The 23,526-nt window shown below is 38.6% G+C and overlaps 1 protein-coding gene across 9 annotated transcripts in view; it reads left to right on the forward strand.

The window, feature by feature from the left end:
* EVL (Enah/Vasp-like) overlaps positions 1 to 23,508 on the forward strand; it is a 161,571-nt gene extending 138,063 nt beyond the window's left edge. For 5 of the 9 annotated variants that reach the window (XM_070941782.1, XM_070941766.1, XM_070941791.1 and 2 more), the window contains 11 exons: positions 1,924 to 1,988; positions 3,559 to 4,437; positions 8,953 to 9,173; positions 9,338 to 9,453; positions 10,307 to 10,367; positions 12,692 to 12,755; positions 15,771 to 15,837; positions 15,939 to 16,001; positions 18,179 to 18,245; positions 19,757 to 19,814; positions 21,827 to 23,508. In XM_070941782.1, coding sequence (XP_070797883.1) covers positions 1,924 to 1,988; positions 3,559 to 4,437; positions 8,953 to 9,173; positions 9,338 to 9,453; positions 10,307 to 10,367; positions 12,692 to 12,755; positions 15,771 to 15,837; positions 15,939 to 16,001; positions 18,179 to 18,245; positions 19,757 to 19,814; positions 21,827 to 21,864 — 1,699 coding nt within the window. In that variant the 3' untranslated portion in view covers positions 21,865 to 23,508. The remainder of the gene's footprint in view (positions 1 to 1,923; positions 1,989 to 3,558; positions 4,438 to 8,952; positions 9,174 to 9,337; positions 9,454 to 10,306; positions 10,368 to 12,691; positions 12,756 to 15,770; positions 15,838 to 15,938; positions 16,002 to 18,178; positions 18,246 to 19,756; positions 19,815 to 21,826) is intronic. The other 4 variants (XM_070941775.1, XM_070941808.1, XM_070941824.1 and 1 more) reach the window with 4 other exon arrangements.
* The last annotated feature ends 18 nt before the right edge of the window (positions 23,509 to 23,526 follow it).

The following is a 23,526-nucleotide window of genomic DNA, read 5'->3' on the forward strand; positions in this document are numbered from 1 at the left end:
CAGAACTATTTAGCATCAGTGTGTTAAAAGAGCAGTTGTGTTTCTATATTTGCATGTCTAGAGCTCTCAAAGCTTCTCAGCAAATTATTGCTTGCCTTTTTTGGACAATAGCTGAGCACATAGAACTGCCATCCAATCAGTGCTCATTTTCTGTCCTTTCAAGCCAAATTGTATCTGAGCATTCTCCTAATTTCACCAATGTTATGCCATACTAATAATAAATAATAATAATCCCATCTCCTTCTTCATAAATGGAATAAAGATAAATTGCTGCTGTTTCTCATCTCCTACACTTCAGGTTTGGTGGAGGGTTTTTTGGGTTTTTTTGCATTTCTATTTGTGGATGTTTTTGCAGGATTTGGGGAAGGGGAAGGAATTCCAGAAGGTGGGGTGGAGGAAGTGTGAAATATAACCAAGTGTATAAAGAATATTCAACGGTTTCCCACCTGGAATGGTGGCAGACCTCCATTCTTTTCTATCCTCTTAACCATGCCAACACACCACTGCAACAGGAGCCAGGCAATTGGCACACAGCAAAAGAATAATTCCATCTAGTGAGAACATGCATATAGTGCAAACATACACACACTTTCTGAAGTGACTTTTGCTGGGCAGAGATGATACTTTGTCTTCCATTGGCTAAAACAGTCCTTGCAATAAATATAATTATTATTTCATAGACCTGGTGATGAAGTTATGGAATTGATATTGAAGGAACAGTCACGGGCTATTACCATGAGCTCTCATCGCCAGGCTATGGCTATAAACGTAGACTCCATAATATATATCTTCAATAAAAGCAGTTTTCCATTCCATACATGTGTAATGCTTCTTGATGAACCATAACCTCATGTATTATTGAATATACATTGAATCACTACTAATATTGCAGTGGGCAAGTATAATTCAGATTTTTGATTTATCAGGAACAAGCAGGTATGCTGGTATTCCGTAGTGGCGCAGTAGTTAGAATACAGTATTGCAGGCTAATTCTGCTGACTGCCAAGGTTTCAATCCTTACCAGCTCAAGGTTGACTCAGCCTTCCATCCTTCCAGGGTTGGTAAAATGAAGACCCAGTTTGTTGGGGGCAATATGCTAATTCTGTAAAACCACTTAGATGGGGCTGTAAAGCACTGTGAATCGGTGTATAAGTCTAAGTGCTGTTGCTATTGCTATTCAACTAGGGAGGATAATATGTGTGTATGTGGTTTTTTTAATGCCAGTTTTTAATGTCTTGATTGTATATTGTAGACGTTTGGGGGCTTTTTTTTTTAAAGGAAGCTTTGTGTTTGTATTTTGTATTTTAACTATTAAAAATAAAGTAAAAATAGAATTTAAAAAATTCTGGCTTGCCAGGCGAGATACAAATTAGAGATCTGATTTAAAAGAATACTAAACAAATCATGAAAATAAGTGTCTTGCTTTCTTCTTCAGATAACTAATATTTTTTCAGAAATCTAGCTTCGTTTGAGCTGGATCATTGAATAGAAATCAAATGTTCTTTATATAGTCAGGCTATTCTCCAAAGCACCTTAGGGTAGGACAAGAAGCAATGGGTAGAAAGTAATCAAGGAGAGAAGCAACTTAAAACTAAGGAGAAATTTCCTGACAGTTAGAACAATTAATCAGTGGAACAACCTGCCTCCAGAAGTTGTGAATGCTCCAACATTGGACATTTTTAAGAAGATGTTGGATAACCATTTGTCTGAAGTGGTGTAAGGTTTCCTGCCTAAGCAGGGGGTTGGACTAGAAGACCTCCAAGGTCCCTTCCAACTCTGTTATTCTATTCTATTTTTATTATTCAATGACTACACAGAGATATTTTTTTAAAAATCCCTAATTAGACCCTCCTTGTGTTAAGTGGATTCTCAAATGCATTTGGGGAACTAAAGCTGGATTCTTTTTAAACCCTTTTATTATAGGCAAGCGATGGAGCAGCAGCAGCAGCAACGCCAAGAATCCCTGGAAAGAAGAACCTCTACCACAGGCATGTATCATGCTTTTGGAAGTCAAGCGGGACTACTTTTTCCCCTGATTTTCCCTATTAACTTCTGGCTGTTCCTTGTGCTTTTATTGAAAAAGTTCAGCTTCTTGTCTGTTGCTACAATTATTCTGTGGTTTCAGTTACTAAAGTTCATACATAATGCATACAGGGATGTTTTTCCATTGAAATGCAATGCAGTATTAGTGGGTTTTTTTTATTATTATTCTTTCTCATTTTCTTTAAGGTGTTTTTATTGGTAGGAATTAAATCAATTTTGTTTGAAATTACCCAAAGTGCAAATAGAAAGCTCATAATGATTACAGTCTCACATTCTAGCATATCTTTATTAGCATAGAAACATAGCACAAATAACAAGAGAGAGTTCACTTTATACTCCAAGATTCTTAATTCTGTATGTCTGAAAATACTCTTAATTTTATATAGTGTCATCGTGATCGTTCTTTTGTCTTTCTCACAAAACAACAGGTTTTGAAAATTAGTTTTTCTATGACTGTACCAGTCTGCTGCTTCCCACATTGTCCATGCTCCCATACAGTAATTATATAATTTGGGAGATCTTATGGGAAGAATGAAGGTGCATTCACATCTCTATAGAATACCTCTTCAGCATGGGAACTGACTGAGATTAGTCAGCTATTCATTATAGTCCTCACTTACTTGGTTTCCACAATACATTTGTTATTGAAGTATGTGTATAGATGTGACAACTACACAGATACAGTAGCCCAAAAATTGAACAGCATGCAAAAAAACTTTAACTTGGTGCAACATGGTTTGTGGTATGCCTAATCATAATTGTTTGTGAATTACTGCTTCTCTGAACAGAAGGGATCTGTGGTTAAGAGATAATCCACATGGGACATAGAATTCCACCACTGAGATCATATGGGTACTCCAAGTTAGTCTTCCCCTTAGAGGTATCAGGTATGTTGGAAATAGGCCCCAGAATTTCCAACCATTGTGGCCACAGGTAAATAACAGTAGGGAATTTTGGGACCTGGAGCAAAGAAGAGTATGATACGTAAGTTAATGATTGATTTGGCCCAATCAACTTCATCGGGTACTTTAGCAATACTACTGTAAAACAGATGTAGATGTATTGGGAAAAGATCATTTGGATCACCCTGTAAATCAAATGAAGAGGGATACAAGTACAATATAAGGAAGGAAGCACAATATAAAGAAGTGGTATGTGAATGCAACAAATAGAAACAAATGGCAAATAAGAGTATATGGTAGACCCTATGTTAGGGTCTTGAAAGTGGTCTTTAATCAAATTGGTTGTAAGTTTAAAAGTCTGCTAATCACAAGGCAGTTCAGTGCTGTGTCTTCTGTTGGCTCTAAACTAAACAAATTAGCAGCTTTTCTGGCTTCCTCTGAATAACCATGATACCTGTATCTTCACTAATTTTTTTTTAACTATTAAGCATTGGGATCATTTTGATTTATTTTTTGTTTCATTCCCTCTCCCCCTGTCTTCTAACCATGATGCTTTCTGTCATTCCTCAGTGCCAACCCATATTATTCTTTTTCCCTTTTCTGTTCTTTATAGTCTCCACCATTCAGATTAAAGTGTCTTCTTCCCCTTTTCACTGCCAGTCTCCTCCTCCTGACTACAGTAACTACAGTGCTTCTACTTCCACTGGTGCGATTGTTCCTCCTCCTCCTCCTTATGCCAAAGCAGTCTCATCAGCATCTGCTCTCCCTGAATCTGCTGGCAAGGCCTCTTTCAGATCTGCTCATAGGGTCCGGGAATCCCCTCTGCGTAGCCATCAATATTCTCCCTCTGAATTCCCACCATCTCCTGGCCCTTCCTTTCCACCGACTTGGCCAGGTTACAGAACTGTTACACGAAGCACCAAGGAAATATCTTTATCTCCACCTCTTGCCTCTGCTTCCCCTCATCAGTCCATAAGATGTTCTTCCCTGTCATATTCTCCTCAAGCTGCTTCTCCTCCTCTGACCTTTACATCCCCTATACAGAAGGGGCTGATCCTGCAGCCCCATATTCCAATAGTCCTTCCTGTGATCGCTGCCCAGAATGGCAGACTCCAGGGACCTACAGATGCAGTGGTCCAAGATGCCTCAGCAAATGTACCTCAGTCAGGTCTGAATGGCCGACGTGAAGATTGTTTAGTTACACAAATTCCTCTAAGCTCCTCTAGGACGCAGCCAAAGAGAAAAGATCAATCTTTTTTCTCCTATTTAGAAGCAGTGCCTATTTCACATTTACCTGTTGTGACCAGCCCACCTGGATCCTTTATCCAGGCTTTTTCTTGGCCCTCCCAACAGTTGCCTCATTCTCCACACCAGCTCTATCCATCTATGTCACACTTTGTTTCATTACATCCTCATTATGCTGCTTTTTCTGAGATGAATTTGTCCAAGAGGACCCCTTCTTACATGGCTTCATCTACCTTTTCCCACATGAGTAAGTACTTGACTTGAAAATATGTAGATGCATTTCCTTTATTAACATATATGTTTTAAATATATATATATATATCTTTATATAGCAAAACACATAAGTACCAGAGTCTTCAATGATTATAAAGACCTGTTTTCCATTCAGTCTTTTAGTAGCCCTTTAAGGTGCTTATGATGAATTCATGATATAAACTACCATCCAGACAATGCTGTAAATGATGTAATGTAAAATCATAATTAGTTTAGGGCAATCTTTTCTACACTTGTCAGATTCTAAGTTTAGTAATGGCCATACTATTTGAACCTGATGTATGTGAAATATATCTGGATTGGGAAATTACTGGTTTAGTATCCTAATTCCTATTAAATGATCAAAGCGTTTTCAATGAAGGAGCATTGAAAACAGACTCCATGAAGTAATTTTAGTTAAGATGTCATAAAGGTAGATCTGTGATTGGTAGATGAATAATCTGACAAAATTATTGTATTTGTATAATATATATTTGTGTCTGTATCTATAATGTGTTGTATATCAGTGACTGCATGATCTCTGTAGATAAAATAAAATCTGACAACATTGCTAGTGAAGTCATACAAGCAAGCAATCTGGACACTTTAAAGCACAGAAACCAACCTTTTGGTAGCAAAGAGATGCACTTAATTTTTTTTTTTGACTAGGACAATAGCAAGTATAATAAAGAGTTGATCGCAAACATGAACAGAATTTTTCCTTCTTTCCCCAGAATGTGTTTCAAAGGTGTAGGAATCTTTTTGTGTTTCATTATTCCAAGCTTATTTTATGGTATACATTATTGTTTGTTTCTAGTTTCAGAATTATAGGAATCATTGCTACAGTTGTTTGGCAAATGCATTGTTGTAATTCAGTGACCCAACTGGGACCATTTCCAGGCTTCCATTAAAGTTTTTTAGGTGCCACATGCAAGCCTTGTGCTGTAAGTTATTCATGCTTGCACTAAAAAAAGATCAGGCATATCACAATTTAAAAAGGAAGAAAACCCCAGACCCAATCCTGCACACATTTGTGATGTGGCCCTGCTCAGTTTATAAGCTGCCAGCAAGATGTTATATGCAGCTGCTCCTGGCCACCAGAAGGTTCCACATCCCTGATAAAAAATTGCTGTCTGTGCGGATTCTGCTAGAATAGTTTTGAACTTTCATTAGTCAAGCAGTCCTACTCATATTATAGACAACCATTACTGAAATTGGAATGGACACTTTGTGTTGTAGCATTGAAAGACAAATCTAGTATTTGGTTTTCTGAGAACAGAAAGGCAAATGTGAGGTTCTGTAGTTTCTTGTAGTTTTAATGTGACAGCTTAATGCAGTACTGTTAACTCCTGTTTATGAGAGTCTTGGATAGGAAATGAAGAATACTTTACAAATTCAAATACAGCCTTGAATTTAGAAATGGTTTCCAAAATGTAGATTAAAATTACATGTTATTTATATGACAATAAAAAGCTAAACTGAAGCAAGAAGAAATCCTAATAAAATGAAAGCACAGGTAGTTCACTTGGGGAAAATACGTTTATGCAGAAGGGAGAATTGTTGGTTGAATGCCAAAATAGGTAACAATTACTCAAAAAAATCATTTATTTAAAAGAAAACTACTGGAAATGCAATAATCAGAATGGATATTTTTTCATACATTAAGGTCATAAAACTCAAGAGCTCTGGAAGATAATTCAATGTGGAATGAAACATGCTTTAAATACTCATTTTTCTTTCTTGCAGGCTGTTTTTTTGTTAAGCATTACTAAGCCTTACATTATTGCAAAATATACTGAGTGTATGATAACATTTTTATGATGCTTACTGGAAATTACTAATTTCTTTTTTAGATGAACAGCAGCTTAACTATGGAAATATGCTGATTAAAGCCTGATAATTGATTTCAGTTTAATCTTAAAAATATTTATAAAATATAATTCTGCACATGGATTACTACCACTGTTGAAGATTGGGGATTTTTTAGTATAAGTTTTTAAAATAGTAGATTTTGCCCAATTCATTATAATAAGGACAGACTTCTGAAATAAGTTTAAAACTCTTAATTTTTTCTTAACTTGATTATTTGTATTGGGTGCTAATTACTGATTATTGGCTTAGTTGTAATAATGGTTTCAAAGGGCTAAATTAATGTAACACCACTTTTATATGAAACACTAAAGTTATGTTACTTTGAAAAAAAGACAAAAAGAAAGAGTGGTGACAGTAGTATAACATAGCATCTAATACCTGAAAATACTTATTCAAAATACAAGGAAAGTGTCAAGTGCCAGGGAAATTAGGAGATTCAGACATCTCCTAAATCATTTATTGTCAGTTTAAGATGCCTACACAAATCTGACCAACTAACAGTCCAAGGAAATGAGCAGGAAATAAGAGTGGTGGGATGGACTTAGATGTCTTGTGGGTGCGCAGGGACTCATGACTTATGACATGTTTGACCTCTCCCTAAGGCTCAGCCTGGTCATCTCCTACAGAAAGAATGTTTAATCAAAAGATAATTATAAAGACCAGGTCAAAATTTATTTATTAGCCTAATTATGAGAAATACTTACTCTAGACTAGAGAGAGGAGGACTTGCAATTAGAGTGATTATTCCTCATTGTTTCTATTAACCTGCCCACTATGTTTGTGTTCTAAAATTGTAACTTTAAAAAGAAAAGTATCACATACTTCGTTACCTGGAAACAATTTTAATCTGGCAACAGGAAGAGCAAAGTATTGCATAAATTGGAAATCATGCAGATTGTATCTAATACTATAGAATAAAATTTTACATATAGATGAGATGACCCCTGTTGGATCAAATCAGAAGTATACTTATCTAATATCTTGCTTCTATGCTGTTTTTAGATGCTCATGGTAAAACACAGAGAAAATGGTTCTGTCTTTAAAAAATATGTTGAATCTAGTTTATTGGGGGGAAAATAGGAACATTATACATATCTTTCTTCTCACCATTATTTTGATGTGGATAATTTAGCCAGTATATATTAAGTATCTGAAAAACAATTTGCCTGAAAGAACAACATTCAAAACTTTTGAATGAACATTCCCTTATGATTAATCAAATTAATCTTGAATTTCAGTGAGGGTTACTAGCTTATGAAAAAGTCCTTGATTAAGACTGGAAAAGAAGTGTGCATGTTTGGTGTTACACCTGAGATATGATTGGACTGCTCAGTTTGTTTTCCTTACCTGTGTAAAGAAATACTAGTTTATATGAAGGTCCACTGCAATTATCACTGATGCTGCTCTGCTTTGGCACTGTGACCATTATAGGAGCAACATATTTGAGTGATGGGGTTCTTTTGAACCCCATCTCTCTATTCTATAGAGAGAATTCTCTATTCTATATAACAAATTTGATGGCAGTGGATTTAATCTCATTTTAGAAAAATTAATTCTATATTCACTTAAATATAAACTGCTAAAATATATAGGAAACTGAAAAAAGTAATTTATTGTAATGGTTAGGGGTAATATTGAATTTTGGCCTTTCCACTTGTTGTCCCATAATCTTTATTTAAAGCAGTAACATGCCAATATCATACTCCTGGATAACAAATAATTGGATCAGCAACAATAATTTTTTTGAGTCATCTGTTTAAACCACCTGTCTGCATAAGAACCATATAGAACTTCTTTGCCTTTGAAAATATGTATTCAACTAAGATTTCATTGTACTTAGCCAAGCATTTCTTTTTGGAGAGATGATGTGGTTTCCAAAAGAATATCAGTAACAGTAAAATAAATAATAATTAGAAACACAATTTGGAAACATTTAAAAGAACTCTTAAAAATGTCACCTGAATTGAGTTATGTTATGTTACTGTTGACAGCTGTACTCCAGAATGTAGCTTCATGTAAAATTTGAGATGAGTTTTTTGGATTAAAAGCCTTGAATAAGAATGTTGAAGCAAAGCCATCATTGTAGCTTTTGCTTTCAAAAATAAAGTCTTGTAGAGAAATTACCGAAACAGAACATGACTGAAAATAATGCCCATATATTGTAGCTATAATTCTCAACTTGAGTTATCATATAATGTTGAATCCCGCCCCCTTTCCCTCTCATATTCAGTTTAATTACTGCAAGGTACGTAGATTTTACTAGACATTATTATGTACACAGATGCATTATTTTTTATTTACTATACATTGCTATTTTTTTTTATAAAATGTTAAGATACATCCCCTTCCTGGTGTAGCATTCCTAAGCCTAAAATAAGGCATCCAACTAGATACTAAATATGATGGAGAGAGATGACAGCTGGTTGTTACAGGCAAGAGGGAAGGCCCAAGTTATTTCCCAACAAGCCTTATGGTTTGTTTCATAGTGATAAAATCACTTGAGAGATTCTGATGATCCTAAAAACTATGTCTCTCATGGCTTTCATTTTGATTGCTATTATTGGTCCAAGCAACTGTCAGTGAAGCGAGCAAACAAGACAATATATTCCAGTTCCTGAATGACAATTCTTTGTTTCAGGTCCTGCTCTACCATCAGGTCACCCCTCTGTTGCCACTGGAATACCCACATCATCTGGTGGACCACCCCCTCCTCCTCCCCCTCCTCCTCCACCTACGGGAACCGCACCTCCTCCTCCTCCCCCATTGCCAGCAGGTGGTGGAGGATATAGCATTGATGACGGATCAATGTCAGGACTAGCAGCGGCTCTGGCTGGTGCCAAACTAAGAAGAGTGCAACGGGTAAGACTCTTGGTTGTGATAGAAGCATTATAAGCTTAAAATTGGGATCTTGAAATTCTAATATATAAAGAAGTAAGAATGGATGTCTTTGATGTTTAGAGTTTTCTGAACAGTTAAATTTTTAATGCTTACGGACTCTACATTGTTGGTTTCTGTCTTAAAAGCCAGAGGATGGATCTGGAGGTTCTAGTCCCAGTGGTGCTTCCAAGAGTGATGCCAATCGAACAAGTAGTGGAGGAGGTGGTCTTATGGAGGAAATGAATAAACTATTGGCAAAAAGGTTAGTGATTGAGATCGTGACAAACAGCACCTCTTTTTTCTTACCCACAATTTCAAAAAGACTAGAAGGGTGGGAAGGAGTTGGTCCACTGCAGGCTAAATCACCCAGTGAAACTACACTTGATATAAGATTAACCAAATTTTCAAAGCAAAAGACCATATCTCTAATTATGACCACCAATGTTGTTTCAGGTAGAAGATGAAGATTTTTAATTTAATTTAATTTTTTTAATTTGATTTATATGCCGCCCTTCTCCGGAGACTCAGGGCGGCTTACAATGCGTTAAGCAATAGCCTTCATACTTCATACAAAGTCAGCTTATTGCCCCCACAAACTGGGTCCTCAATTTACCTACCTTAGAAAGGATGGAAGGCTAAGTCAACCTTGAGCCTGGTGAGATTCGAACTTACAGTAATTGCAGACAGCTGGTGTTAATCACAATGCTATCAGTCTGCTGAGCCACCAGGCCCAGTGAGTTATTTGAGCTATTTGCTAGTCAATGTGAGTTCTTCATTATATATGTCCAATGGCATACGACTCAATGTTTAACCACGTGTTCTGACAGCCACATTGCCACCCTCATGCCATTCTGCTAGACACTAAACAGTTGATTGACACATAGATGTTGAGGCTCAGCTCTGCTCTCAACTAACTCGCAAAAGTATTTTTTTAAAAAAACACAATTGGCTCTCATAAGCCAGTGTGGCCAGCTCCAGCACACTACTGAATACATCCCTTTACTATTTCTACAGAGAATTCCAACTATGTTGGGAGGAATTAACATATCTGAATTTATAAGTTGTAAATATATTTCTAAGGAATTGATTTATAGCCTTTTTCATTCTGTCCTAAGGAGAAAAGCAGCATCTCAGTCAGATAAGCCAGTGGACAAAAAAGAAGAGGAAAGCCAAAATGTAAGTGGAATACTTCTGACTCCGTGGCACTTGAATCACAGAAGTCATTTGCATGTCTATCAGAACTTGTGAAGAGTACCCTTTATCTGCTCTTATATATAATTTAATATTGAAACATTTGATCTGCCTCATCAAGCACTGAAAAATGTTTTAGACATCTCTGTCAGTCCCACTGTTGTCTTTCATGGGGAAAGAGTATGCCTAGCGAGTATCTCTATGAACCCAAGCCCTAGGCGCATCACTACTATTGGATGAACAGATGGAAGTTATAGCAAGAAGGTTCTTTGCCGTGTTCTACTGGTGTATCTGTTGTTACCTTACCTGGAGAGTGAGGATTTCTCAACAAAAACACCTTCTTCATTATTCATACTGTAGAATGATCAACATAGGGCTTCTATTGAAGATATTCAGAACCCACAATTCTTATATTATGCAGCCCTCTCCTGCTTTGGAGACAGTGTTAATCACCAAAAACATATAGTAGTACATGTACATTGCAGACTCTGCACTGTTCCCTCTGAGTTTCCAGAGCAGTTTAAAGTGCTGGTTTGTATGATTTATCACAAAATGCTTACCACTGTCTTCTCCAACTGAATCAACCTGTCCATTATGTTTACTCCAAAGAAAACTTCAGATAATTTGTCATTTTCATGAGAGTGAAGGGGGCCAAGACAAGGGAGCTAGTTTCTCTAGGATATTATGAACTAGTCTGTTCCTAGAAACTAGACTAGCCACATTGCTGATCTCTTGTTAAGTAGTAAAGATGGAGCTAGAAAGCTTTGATGTCATGACATCTTTTCATTACTGTTTAATGGACAGTTTAATTGCTTAAAGTTTGGCTTATTGTGGACATTTCTTTTGTTATATTATTAACCACTACTGGAAGGGGAGGGAAGGAAGGTCGCAGTTGTGAATCATCTCTGATGAGAGCAGAACGAGAGTAGTGCAACCATGATGGATGCATTACTTGGAACCTGACACAAGGATGACACCTCAGACTTGACACCTTGCTCTCCTTGACTTCTCAGCAGCCTTCAATAATATCTACCATGCTATCTTTTTGGACCAGCTATGGGGTCTGGGACTGGGCAGCAGAGTCTTGTGCTGGTTGGGCTCCTTTCTCCAAGGCCAGTCACAATCGGTATTAATTGGAATGAGAGAGCCAGCCCATGACTGCTCTTTTGTGGTGTGCTGCAGGGCTCTGTATTCTCTCCACTCCTTTTTAACACCTACATGAAGCTGCTGGGTGAGATCATATGTCATCATGGTTTGAGATATAATCATATGCTGATGATACTGAACTTTATATCTCTACCCCTAGTGATCCAAGTGATGCTGTCACTGCCCTCTCACAGGGCAGGATGGGGGATAACAGACTTTAGCTGAACCCTGGAAAAGTGGCTTTGGGTGCATGGAGCTTCAAGATCCAGGACTTCAACATCTTTAGTTCTGGATGCAGATGTACTACCTCAGGCAGACCCAGTCTGCAATTTGAGAGTTCTCCTGGACTTGCTGCTTCTGCTTAAAGGCAGGTGGCAACCCCAGCTGGGAGAGTTTTTGCACAACTTTGGGTTATGTGCCAGTTGCAGCCTTTCCTGGCTCACAAGACTCTGTGCTCAGTCATTCAAGACCTGGTTATCTTATGACTCAACTACTACAATGCACTGTACATGGGGCTGTACCTTGAAGAGCATTTGGAAGCTACAACTGATGCAGAGTGCGGCAGCACATTCAGTTTTTGGGGCCCCTAGAGCATCCCATATTACTCTGCTGTTCTATGAGCTGCACTGGCTGCCAGTTTGCTTCCAGTTGCAATTCAAGGTGTTAATTATCATCTTTAAAACCCTACATGGCATGGGTCCAGGCTACTTGAGGAACCATCTCACCCCAATGGAATCTGTGCTGACAGAGGAGGCATGCTGTGTAATGGACCCTTCTGATCCCACCCTCCTGATTTTGTGTGTGTGTGTGTGTGTGTGTGTGTGTGTGTCTGTGTGTGTAATTTTATTGCTTTTAATGTAAACCACCAACAATCACCTCACAGCAAGATGAGTGGTGAACAATTTAATATGGAGAGAAGGAAGGAAGGAATACTTTGAGCACCAGTATTAGATTTTTGCCAACTTCAATAAATTATGATTATGGGATAGTAGGCATAGAAAAGCTGACAATAAAGGGCTTTGTGAATAAATAGCTTTTCCTGGTTAAAGAGAGCCTCCTGTGCCACATAATGAGATTCTGATGCTGTTGTACAGGAATATTATAAATCATATGTACTCCAAACCGTAGTCACAATATTAAGAGAACATTTTGCTTGTTTTTAGGAAGACGCTAGCACTTCTCCTACACCTGTTACACGAGGCCCTGTCCAACAGCAGAATTCCTCAGGTATTAAACTCTTGTACTTGTAATCTTCCTTTGACAATATTTGTATTTGTGATGACATCAAAATTATGCAAAATGGATGTGAAGGAGATTCAGAAATCTTTTAAAAGATCCCTACTCGATAATTGAAAGAGAGTCGGCCTCAGTAATTTGGTGCTTATATTCAGATAACTTGCTAAGCAGTAATGTAGTTGATTTGATTTTTACCTTAAAATATTGTAAGAATCAGTATTTGTGGTTGGCCTGTTGTGGATTATTCAAGCAAGATTAAAATCGGTTTATAACTAGATTTGATTTGCGAGCCTAGCAACAGTAATTTGTGTCTGGTCTAGAAATTAACACATCTTAAGACAAAAACTAAATATCCAACACATATGTCAATATAATATTTTTGAGCACGCCTAAATACCATTGCTTTCCAATCGAATATGCAAAACGACGCAGGATAATATCTTAAGCACCGTGGATTACTTTCTTGCATATTGACTATGAAATTTGTTGCTGAGAAATGGTCAGAATATTATTCTTCATTTGAAGGTCTACTTGATTTTTTAAAAGATATATTGAATGAAACCAGTCACAGTGAATGAAGGTTTTAAATTTTCCGAACAGTTGGATTCAAGATGTGTTTCTCTACAGAACCTGCATACATGAGCAGGAATAAGGACAATCTGCTTTCTTACAACCAACAGTGACAATGTGGGAATTGCTATCCATGGTTGTGTCCCATATCATTCTAGATATGTGGAGAAGGAACCAGCCAAATAAAAGAATAGGACCATGAAAAAACAAAACAATATCAGAGGCCAGGTAAAAGAGAAATACCACTCTCATGGCTCTTTCCATCTGATGCTCTCTTTCCCACAGAATTGCTGGACTCATGAGTTATAGAGAATCTACTGTACATAGGTTTGGATATTAACAAAGGATGGTGAAATAAAGGAATATAACACGAATGATAAACTATATTATTTTTTATTTATTTATTTATTTATTTATTTATTTAATTAAATTTTTATACCGCCCTTCTCCAAAATAGGACTCAGGGCGGTGCACAGCCAAGGTAAAAACAAGACATATATACAAACATGGTGAATCTAAAAAACTATTTAAAATAATTAAATGTTTTGGCCGAATTAAAACCATTTCCAATTTAAAATCAATTTAAAAATTAAAAAATTTGGTCAAGCCAGCCCAGCTTGTTGGAATAAATAGGTTTTTAGGGCCCGACGAAAAATCCGGAGGTCTGTTATTATGCGTAATTCTGGGGGGAGGGTGTTCCAGAGGGTAGGCGCCACCACAGAGAAGGCTCTCCCCCTGGGGGTCGCCAGCCGACATTGCCTGGCGGACGGCACCCTGAGGAGGCCCACTCTGTGTGAGCGTACTGGCCGGTGGGAGGCTATTGGTGGCAGAAGGCGGTCTCGTAAGTACCCCGGCCCTAAGCCATGGAGCGCTTTAAAGGTGGTCACCAACACCTTGAAGCGCACCCGGAAGACCACCGGGAGCCAGTGCAGCTCGCGCAGGAGAGGTGTCACGTGGGAGCGCCTCGTCGCCCCCATGATCCCCCGCGCGGCCGCGTTCTGGACCAGCTGGAGCCTCCGGGTGCACCCCAGGGGGAGCCCCATGTAGAGAGCGTTGCAGTAGTCCAGGCGGGAGGTGACGAGGGCCTGAGTGACTGTGCGTAGGGAGTCCCGATCTAGAAAGGGACGCAACTGGCGTATCAGGCGAACCTGATAAAAAGCCCCCCTGGCCACGGCCGTCAAATGATCTTCCAAGGACAGCCGTGCGTCCAGGAGGACGCCCAAGTTGCGAGCCCTCTCCGTGGGGGCGAGTGATTCACCCCCAATAGTCAGCGATGGCGTCAGCTGGCTATATCGGGACGCCGGAAGCCACAGCCACTCGGTCTTGGAGGGGTTGAGTTGGAGCCTGTTTCTCCCCATCCAGGCCCGCACGGCCTCCAGGCACTGGGACAGCACTTCAAGGGCATCATTGGGGTGGCCTGGGGTGGAGATATACAGCTGGGTGTCATCAGCGTATTGATGGAACTCCACCCCGAAGCCACGGATGATCTCACCCAGCGGCTTTACATAAATGTTGAACAGAAGGGGCGAGAGTACCGACCCTTGTGGCACCCCACAAGCAAGGTGCCTCGGGGTCGACCGCTGCCCCCCTGTCAACACAGATTGCGACCGGTCGGAGAGGTAGGAGGAGAACCACCGCAAAACGGTGCCTCCCACCCCCAACCCCGCCAACCGGTGCAACATGATACCATGGTCGATGGTATCAAAAGCCGCTGAGAGGTCTAACAGGACCAGGATAGAGGAATGACCCCTATCCCGGGCCCTCCAGAGATCATCCACCAATGCGACCAATGCCGTTTCCGTGCTGTGCCCAGGCCGGAAGCCGGACTGGAGCGGGTCTAGATAGACAGCTTCATCCAGGTACCGGGGAAGCTGTTGCGCCACCACACTCTCAACAACCCTCGCAACGAAGCGAAGGTTGGAGACTGGACGATAGTTAGCCAAAACAGCCGGATCCAGAGAGGGCTTCTTGAGGAGGGGCCTCACCACCGCTTCTTTCAAAGCGGCCGGCAGGACCCCCTCACCCAAAGAAGCGTTAACAATCATCTGGAGCCAGCCTCGCGTCACCTCCCGGGAGGCCAGTACCAACCAGGAGGGACACGGGTCCAATAAACATTTATACTTCAGTTAGCAATGTTACTCTGTTGCTAAAAGTTCAAGAATTCATTTCCTCAGTATTAGATGAAAGGATCCTTCCTTAGTGTTCTAGGTTTTTAATGAGAATTCCTGATTTAGCAGATTTATAACTGTTGTTGACCTGGATCTGTTTGTTTGGGTGTATTCCACCAAGTACACCTGCTGCTATTAGAAACACATTAGGTAGTTTAGTATGTTTCTTATAAAAAATATGTCTCCCCTCCCCATACCTCTGCCTAAACTCTTCTTCCACAGTCTTAAGTCCTACAGCCTTCTCTTTGTTTGTCTGTTCTTTGCCTAGATGCTGGCAAGAAACTTTGGGAGAGAAGCAACTCCATGGAAAAACCGGTCACTTCGTTACTCTCTAGGTTAGTTGCAGAACATCATGTATGGATCACCTGCATGTATTGGACCTGTGCATGATGCTTCTGGATGTGATCATGTTGTATCCTCTCATTCCATTGCATAGAAACCCATCAGTGGGGAGAAGTCCTGAATCTAAAGGTCCTGTTCAGTTTCAGCCATCTTTTAGGTACTGAAAAATTGTCCTGACTTCTCTATAGTGTTTTGGCTTATCCTTTGCAGAAACATGTAACTTTTCATGCAACAACTAACCAGCTATATGTCTGGGTGTGACTTGCCATCTTTGTTTGTTTGTTTGCTTTCTGCTGCTTAATAAAATTACATGTCAATGATGCTTACGTTAGGGTTACATAATTGAAATCAGGTAATTGAAATCTATCGTGGATTGTTTTTACGTGGAAATACCATGAATCACGAGACTGAATTCAGCAGAACTCAGTGAGCAAAAACCACTGTTCTTTGTTGGAAAAATAATGTGTAGTTTGGGGAAAAAATGCATTGCTGTTAGTATACTTTGTGACTGTTTTGTTAAAAAAAACCCATTGTCCTAAAATTAAATAAAATATGTTACATAAAGCAATCTAACAGGAGGACAAATGTAGCTATGAGATGTAGAAACTACATAAAGAAAATACATTGTGGAAAGATACAGCATAACTATAGCTCATTCCACCACAGATATATGGGGATGTTACTTTAACATTAGAGAATGTCAATATACTAAACATTACTTGATGTTGAATTATGCTTTTAACTTTTTTTTCAATATTTTATGCAGTGGCCATGGAAGGCCAAATTAAAATCAGAATGCCAATGATGATTGCTTTGTTTTAACTGCTTTCATCCCCATGCACCCCTTCCAAAATGCAGCACTCACAGTGAAAATTATACCCTGACGCATCAGGTTTGCACTAGATGAGAGGCATTTAGTTGTCAACAGCTGTTTCTCTCACCTGTCTAATAACAATATAATAAAGGAGACTATTTCCACATCATGTATTTCCATGCCTGAGCACACACTCACCTCAGCGACTATTCTGTAAAAACTTTAAACACGAATTGAGAAGCATCAAACTACATGCTTCATATTACAGTAATATATTCAATAAAGGTAATAAGTAAAAATATATAATGAAATTTAGTTATGTTCCTTCCCAAAACTAAATGATATATTCATGTACCTCTTAAATTTCAGCCAAATCTGATTATAATTTTAGCATTATAACCATTTGGTTAGTCCAGATGTCGAGTCTGAAATATTTTGCTGGATGTTCTTAGTTCAGCCTCCAGGGTTTGCAAAAAAATATGCGGATACATACACGTATGCTAGAAAAAATATTATAAATTGTACAAAATTGTTTTTATTGCCTTTTCTGCAATTGGAAAAAAAAATAAACTGCAATGGGTGTTAATAAATACTTTATTTCTGATCTATTGCATAGCCTTTGAATATTGACCAAAAAGATGGGACAGAATTATTTGGGTTTGAAAGACTATAAAAGATGGATATTTGCATATAACCTTTTATATACTGTCCAAATCTCATCCACCCTTAAATGCCAATAGTCCATTGATAGTGACATTTCACTTGTAATTTTCCTGTAATAACCATGTAATCATCATTCAGCTTCCCATATTACATCAAACAAAAAGAGGTCATATAAAGTTCTTCTGGTTCCTGATTTATTGCTTGGGTTCACCACATGATGTCCCCATGGCTCAGGCTTTGAAATGAGTTGTGACCAAAATGGCTTGAGTAAAAAGGAGACATTGTTCAGCGATGATAGATTTTTCGGCATATAAATTTACATATATATTAGTGGTAGTGATACTGTAGCTGTCACATGATGGTGATGTTGAAGATGATTAATAGGAAAAATAAGGATAGATTTGCAGAATGAACAGAAATTTTTGAAAGGTTACCCAGCTGTTATCCTGCCAATGAAGCCATTGCAAACACTATTTAGTAAATAATTAACTGCAATAACAGTTTATGAAGTAAAATAGCCATGGAAACTATTTGAATTAGCATTACAGGTAAAAAAAAAAAAGTCTTCCGGTACACAAATATAATTTGGTTTGCTTTCTCCCTTCCCAAGACATTTTCAAAGCTAAAATGATATTTCAGTGATTTATACTGGGTAGGGTTTGAAGCTGCTTTGTTTAGCAAAATTACCTAACCATTAAGTGATACAGAAAACAGAATGTCAAACAATGAACTTTTGTTCAGCTGCATGGTGAACTTCCACCTGCTTTTATATACCATTTTATAAGGAATTATTAACAGCTCAATACTGTGGAACACAGCATGGAATTGTCTCTTATTTTCTTTTGTTCTGTCTGAAGGATGAAGCCAGCGAGCAGCAGTAATGATGTGGCAATGGACACTTTAGATTTTGATCGTATGAAACAAGTGAGTTGGAATGAATACCTTGATGAATATTGATTGAAGAAATGTTTATTAATGGTGTTCAAACCAGGAAAAATGACAATTTTGTTCAGTATTTCTGCTTGCTTAACTGAAAATTCAAGAATGGAGCCTGGAGCTGTTCTACCAACACTAAACTATGTTTCTTCAGAGGGCCATTGGTTTATATAATTCGGACAGAATTGGCTACGAAATATCTGTCTCACAAAGAAATGAATCATTTTCATGACCTCCGAAGGCAATAAAATGAGAAAAGTTGTGGATGTAAAAATTATTTTCTGATTCTCTCAACCTCGTTAATAAACAAACCATTCCTTATTTTTCATTCCTTATTTTTTTTCATTTTATTTGATTTATATACCGCCCTACTCCCGAAGGACTCAGGGCGGTGAACAGGCACAAGATAAAACACATAGAATACAAAAATTTAAGAGAAGAACTAAATCAATTTAGCCCAAGACAAATTTAAAACCCCAGGTTAAGAACAAATTAAAATTTACATTAAAATTTACATTAAAAAGAGAATGGGAGAGGTTAGGCCAGACCAGCCTGGTGAAATAAAAAGGTCTTGAGAGCGCGGCGGAAGGTGCGTAGATCTGGGATCCTCGGTATCTCCAGGGGGAGCTCGTTCCAGATAGTAGGTGCCCCCACAGAGAAGGCTTTCCCCCTGGGGGCCGCCAGCCAACATTGTTTGGCCGACAGCACCTGGAGGAGTCCCTCTCTGTGAGAGCGTACCGGCCGGTGGAAGTCAGCGATGGTGTCAACTGACTATATCGGGACGTCGGAAACCACAGCCACTCAATCTTAGTGCTAAGATTCCTGAAATAACCTACCTGGTTTATATTTAAGTCAGATCCTTGGTATATCTAACTCAGTACTGATACCAGTTCTCCAGATTTCAGGCAAAGAGAGAGCAGGAACTGAATCTGAATTTTTTTGCATGCAAAATATTTGCTAAGATCTGTGTCCCTCTGACCCTAAATTAAATTTACAAAAAGAGAAAGCAGTAACAGGTGCCAGCATGAAATTCAAGATTGTCTTCTATTTTCTGGGTAATGAAGGGCATTTCCCACCCCCAACAATAAAATATATGGTCTCTTTATAAGCCAGGTTTGTCTCAGCTGGCCCTTACTTTCTAATCCAAGAAGTATTAATCTGTTTGTGTGTCGGAAGTATTCATCTGTTTGTAGCATCAGCTTTTGACATATGCATATGGTTATTCATCATGTGGGCAATTCCATGTCACAATAATTCCATAGGAACTCACTTTTCAGTTTGTAATTATGAAATTCAAGTAAGCCTAAGGGTTGCTTAACTTCAGTAGATCATTTTTCTGAATAGTGCATTTTAACTCTATTTGTGTAGTGCAAAAGTAGAAATTCAAATTACATTTACAGGAATATTTGGGAGAATTTTATTTTTACCATTTTAAGGGGCTTGGGCCTTTACAGTGTTGAAGAGCATTTTTCAACTGCCTTCTGTTTTTCTTTCTGTAGGAAATATTGGAGGAAGTTGTAAAAGAATTACACAAAGTAAAAGAAGAGATAATTGATGGTAAGAAGCTAAGAAAGTGTTCATTTCTTTCATTGGCCTGGGCTAAGGGATCAAAATGGAGTCCATTTCCTGTCTTATAAAAATGGTGTTCATCAACAAGGACAAGCACAACTGTTTAATCCATCACACCCTTTCTCAATAAACTGCATTCCAGAGGTTAGGGCAGTTGTGTCTGTCATCCCCAATGAGCAGATTAAGAAGCTTTAACTTTGGTGTTCCTGGGGAGGAAAGCTATGGCAAATCTAGACAGCATACTAAAAAGCAGAGACATCACCCTGCCAACAAAAGTGCGTATAGTCAAGGCCATGGTTTTCCCAGTTGCAAGGTATAGCTGTGAAAGCTGGACCATAAGAAAGGCTGAGCGCCAAAGAATTGAGACCTTTGAACTATGGTGCTGGAGGAGACTCCTGCGAGTCCCTTGGACTGCAAGGCGAACAAACCAGTCAGTCCTAGAGGAGATCAACCCTGATTGCTCTTTAGAAGGCCAGATCCTGAAGATGAGACTCAAATACTTTGGCCACCTAATAAGAAGGAAGGACTCACTGGAGAAGAATCTAATGCTGGGAACGATTGATGGCAAAAGAAGAAGGGGACAACAGAGAATGAGGTGGCTGGATGGAGTCACTGAAGTAGTCGGAGTGAGCTTAAATTGATTCTGGGGGATGGTAGAGGACAGGAAGGCCTGGAGGAACATTGTCCATGGAGTCGCGATGGGTCGGACACAACTTCGCAACTAACAACAACTTTGGTGTATGTGAGAGATGCAAAAGATTGTCCACCCTGTCAGGATTATATCCATTTAACTGCTATTAGGCTCAGATTCCCAGAGAAGTCAGGTAGAAAACACTTGAAGCAGTGTGGGTTTTTTATTCCAGCCTGATCTGAAAATCTTTAATGATATACACACCCAGTAAACATGCTCAGTTAACTTTTACAAAACATGGAAACCAGGCTCCTCTCCTATGTCTATATTTGTTCTTGTAGCAGCTTTAGGTATACTTTAAACCAGAGGCCTTCAAACTTGGCAGCTGTAAGACTTTGGCTAGAGAATTGTGAAGTCCACAAGTCTTAAAGCTGCCAAGTTTGAAGACCTCTGCCTTAAACTCACATTCAATATGGGTTATTGGAGAGGAAAACAGATTCCATTCCAAGATAACACAGAATGAAAGATTGCCTTTCAACTTGTCAACTGGACTCAGGATTTGGCATAAAGAGAAGTAAAAATATATTCTGCCATATTTAAACTGGGCATATCTGTGTAGTTTTCTGTAGCAACATTACAAACATGGTTTGACTTCCAATGCTTTTTTTTTAAAGTTTCTTGACCGTCTCCTGTCCAGGTAAGCCAGGTGTAGTCAAGCTTAGCTTTTGAGATCAACTAAGGTTAGTTAGGTGCCACCATTAATGTTACAGCTTATATAGATGCTTTTCAGAAGTTAGGGAGCTATAAAAGCATAAACCAGAATGGGATGTTACAGGGTTGAAGAACTGCCAGATGTGGATTTGATAAAAAGTGATAGAGGCAATTCTTATTTAAAATAAAACAGTGGTCTGAAAGTAAATTTGCTGTCACTATGTTTTGAGATGTCAGAATACAGGACAGGCTTTCTACTCAACTGGCATATAAAGGTGATACCTCTTTCCTAGTGTGGAAGAAGGGTGGCTTGTCTCACATACTACCTACTTTGCATTGCTACCCTAAGGAAATATATTAGAGTGTTTACCTATTTGATATCTAAATCCGAACTTGAACGTTCGAGACCCATAAGATTGATGTGTAACAGACAGCAAAGAGGAAACTCCGGGCCACCGAGGTGCTTGTGTCCCCTGAGTTTTACCAGGAGCTAATCTGCTCAACCTTATTTTTTCAGTGCTGCTTCTGTATTTGCTGTTTCAGCCAATCCTCATGAAATATTTGATGGAGTTTAAATTAGGCGTGAGATTGTGGTTATCTTGTCTTTTGTAATAAGCCTTGGCTTACATCTTATTTGCTTCCTGTTGTTGTTTTTCAGCCATCAGGCAGGAATTGAGTCGAATCAGCACAACATAATGGCCACAAGACCATCTGGAAGTTGCAAGGGACATGACAAGTGATGGTTCATTTCTAAGTGTACCAAGATCATGCAGAATGGTGAAAGAGGACACCTGACAGCATCTTTTGTTTTTAAAATCCTTTTTATTAGCAGACTCAGCAGACTTTGAAGCTTGCTACTGCCTTGGATTTGCTTCATTTAAAAAAGAAAGAAAAAAGTCTTAAAATCTTTGAAATGGAAAATATTAAAAATTTATCTGGATTTTTAAAATTCATCTGATAATGCACATCAGATTTGGTCAGCCTTTTTGTATTTTGTATTTGCTTATTTAAATGTATGACATTTTTGTTTTTAGTATATTGTAGGTAAGGAAACATGTGATCCATTTGCTTTTATTAGATGACTTCAAAATAATTTTACTGGTAGTCTGCAGTGTAAATGAGAACCTTTTTGCCAACAGAATCTAATTAATGGCATCAGTACTTGAGGCCAGAAGATGCCAGCTGTCAGCCAGGAAGTCCCTGGTCTCAAAGCTACCACAATATTAAAGCGGTACATCAGTGCATCACAGCATCTGTGCTCATACTGGTAATAAATTGTTCATTGTCCATGTGGCATTTGTGGCATTGATTGGCTTTTCTTTCAGTTCATTCTTGCAATAGATTTGGGCTCATAATATATACTTTTCTACTTATTAACAACAGGGATGGCCAATTTGGCAATCTTGACCAGCTATGGCATTCCAAAGGAAATGGCTATGACTATGTTTACACATTGAATGAAGCCATGGTTTATTGAATTGTCCAAATTCACACAAGACATTATACCAAATTAAGGAAATCTTATTATGGTTTCCATATTGTGTAAATCAGGTCTTTATCTGACCTCTGGTGGTGCTACCAGAAATAGAAAATTCACATTTTCATGTTTACATTTCTTGGCTATTGTATGAAATATATCAATTTACAAAATTGATGGCTGCAAATCACTGGACCTAGACTGGAGAATAGAACAACTCCAAAGACAAAATGTCTTTCATCATTTTTAAGCATGTCTTCTGTATATAGTGGTTATATTCAGAATTACTAGTATTCTTCTCCCAAAACAAGTTTGCACTGAATAGATCTCCCCATAACACGTCATCCAATATTTTGTCATAAATACTGTGTGATAATAGCAAACTATTTTACTTTGCTTAGGCTTAAATGTATGTTGGCTTGAGCAAACCACTAGAGTTATGTGGAACCCACACACAAAAATTTGCTAGTATCCTTGAAACTCTTTACTCTTGAAATTATATGGAGGTTTCTCCTCAGCAGGACCCTCAAAAGTCTCCTCAGACTTTCACTCTATGGGAAAGTCATTGACCAAGCCTAACATTTGTGTCCTGAATATATTATTTCTTTACCTGCCTTAGACTATAAAACTTCCATTGCTGATTAGAAAGAAGTAATAATACTGTGCATCTCATGTTGCTTAATAATTTACAACGTGGTTATAATGGGGGGGGTACTAGATAAGAATAAATGGAGCACTGGCTAGGTTTTTTTTAAATAAAGTTTTTTAGTTCCTTTGAAAACTGATTTCTTTTAATGTGGAAGCACCTCAAATTTCACACTTCAGGAGCTATGTGACTGCTGGGGTTGTGTTTTTTGTTTGTTTCTTGGTGGGGGGATGGG

Source organism: Pituophis catenifer, unplaced genomic scaffold (assembly GCF_029215685.1).
Source record: "Pituophis catenifer annectens isolate HBS135680 unplaced genomic scaffold, rPitCat1.0.hap2 SCAF_1, whole genome shotgun sequence".
In the NCBI taxonomy this organism is placed as follows: Eukaryota; Metazoa; Chordata; class Lepidosauria; order Squamata; family Colubridae; genus Pituophis; species Pituophis catenifer.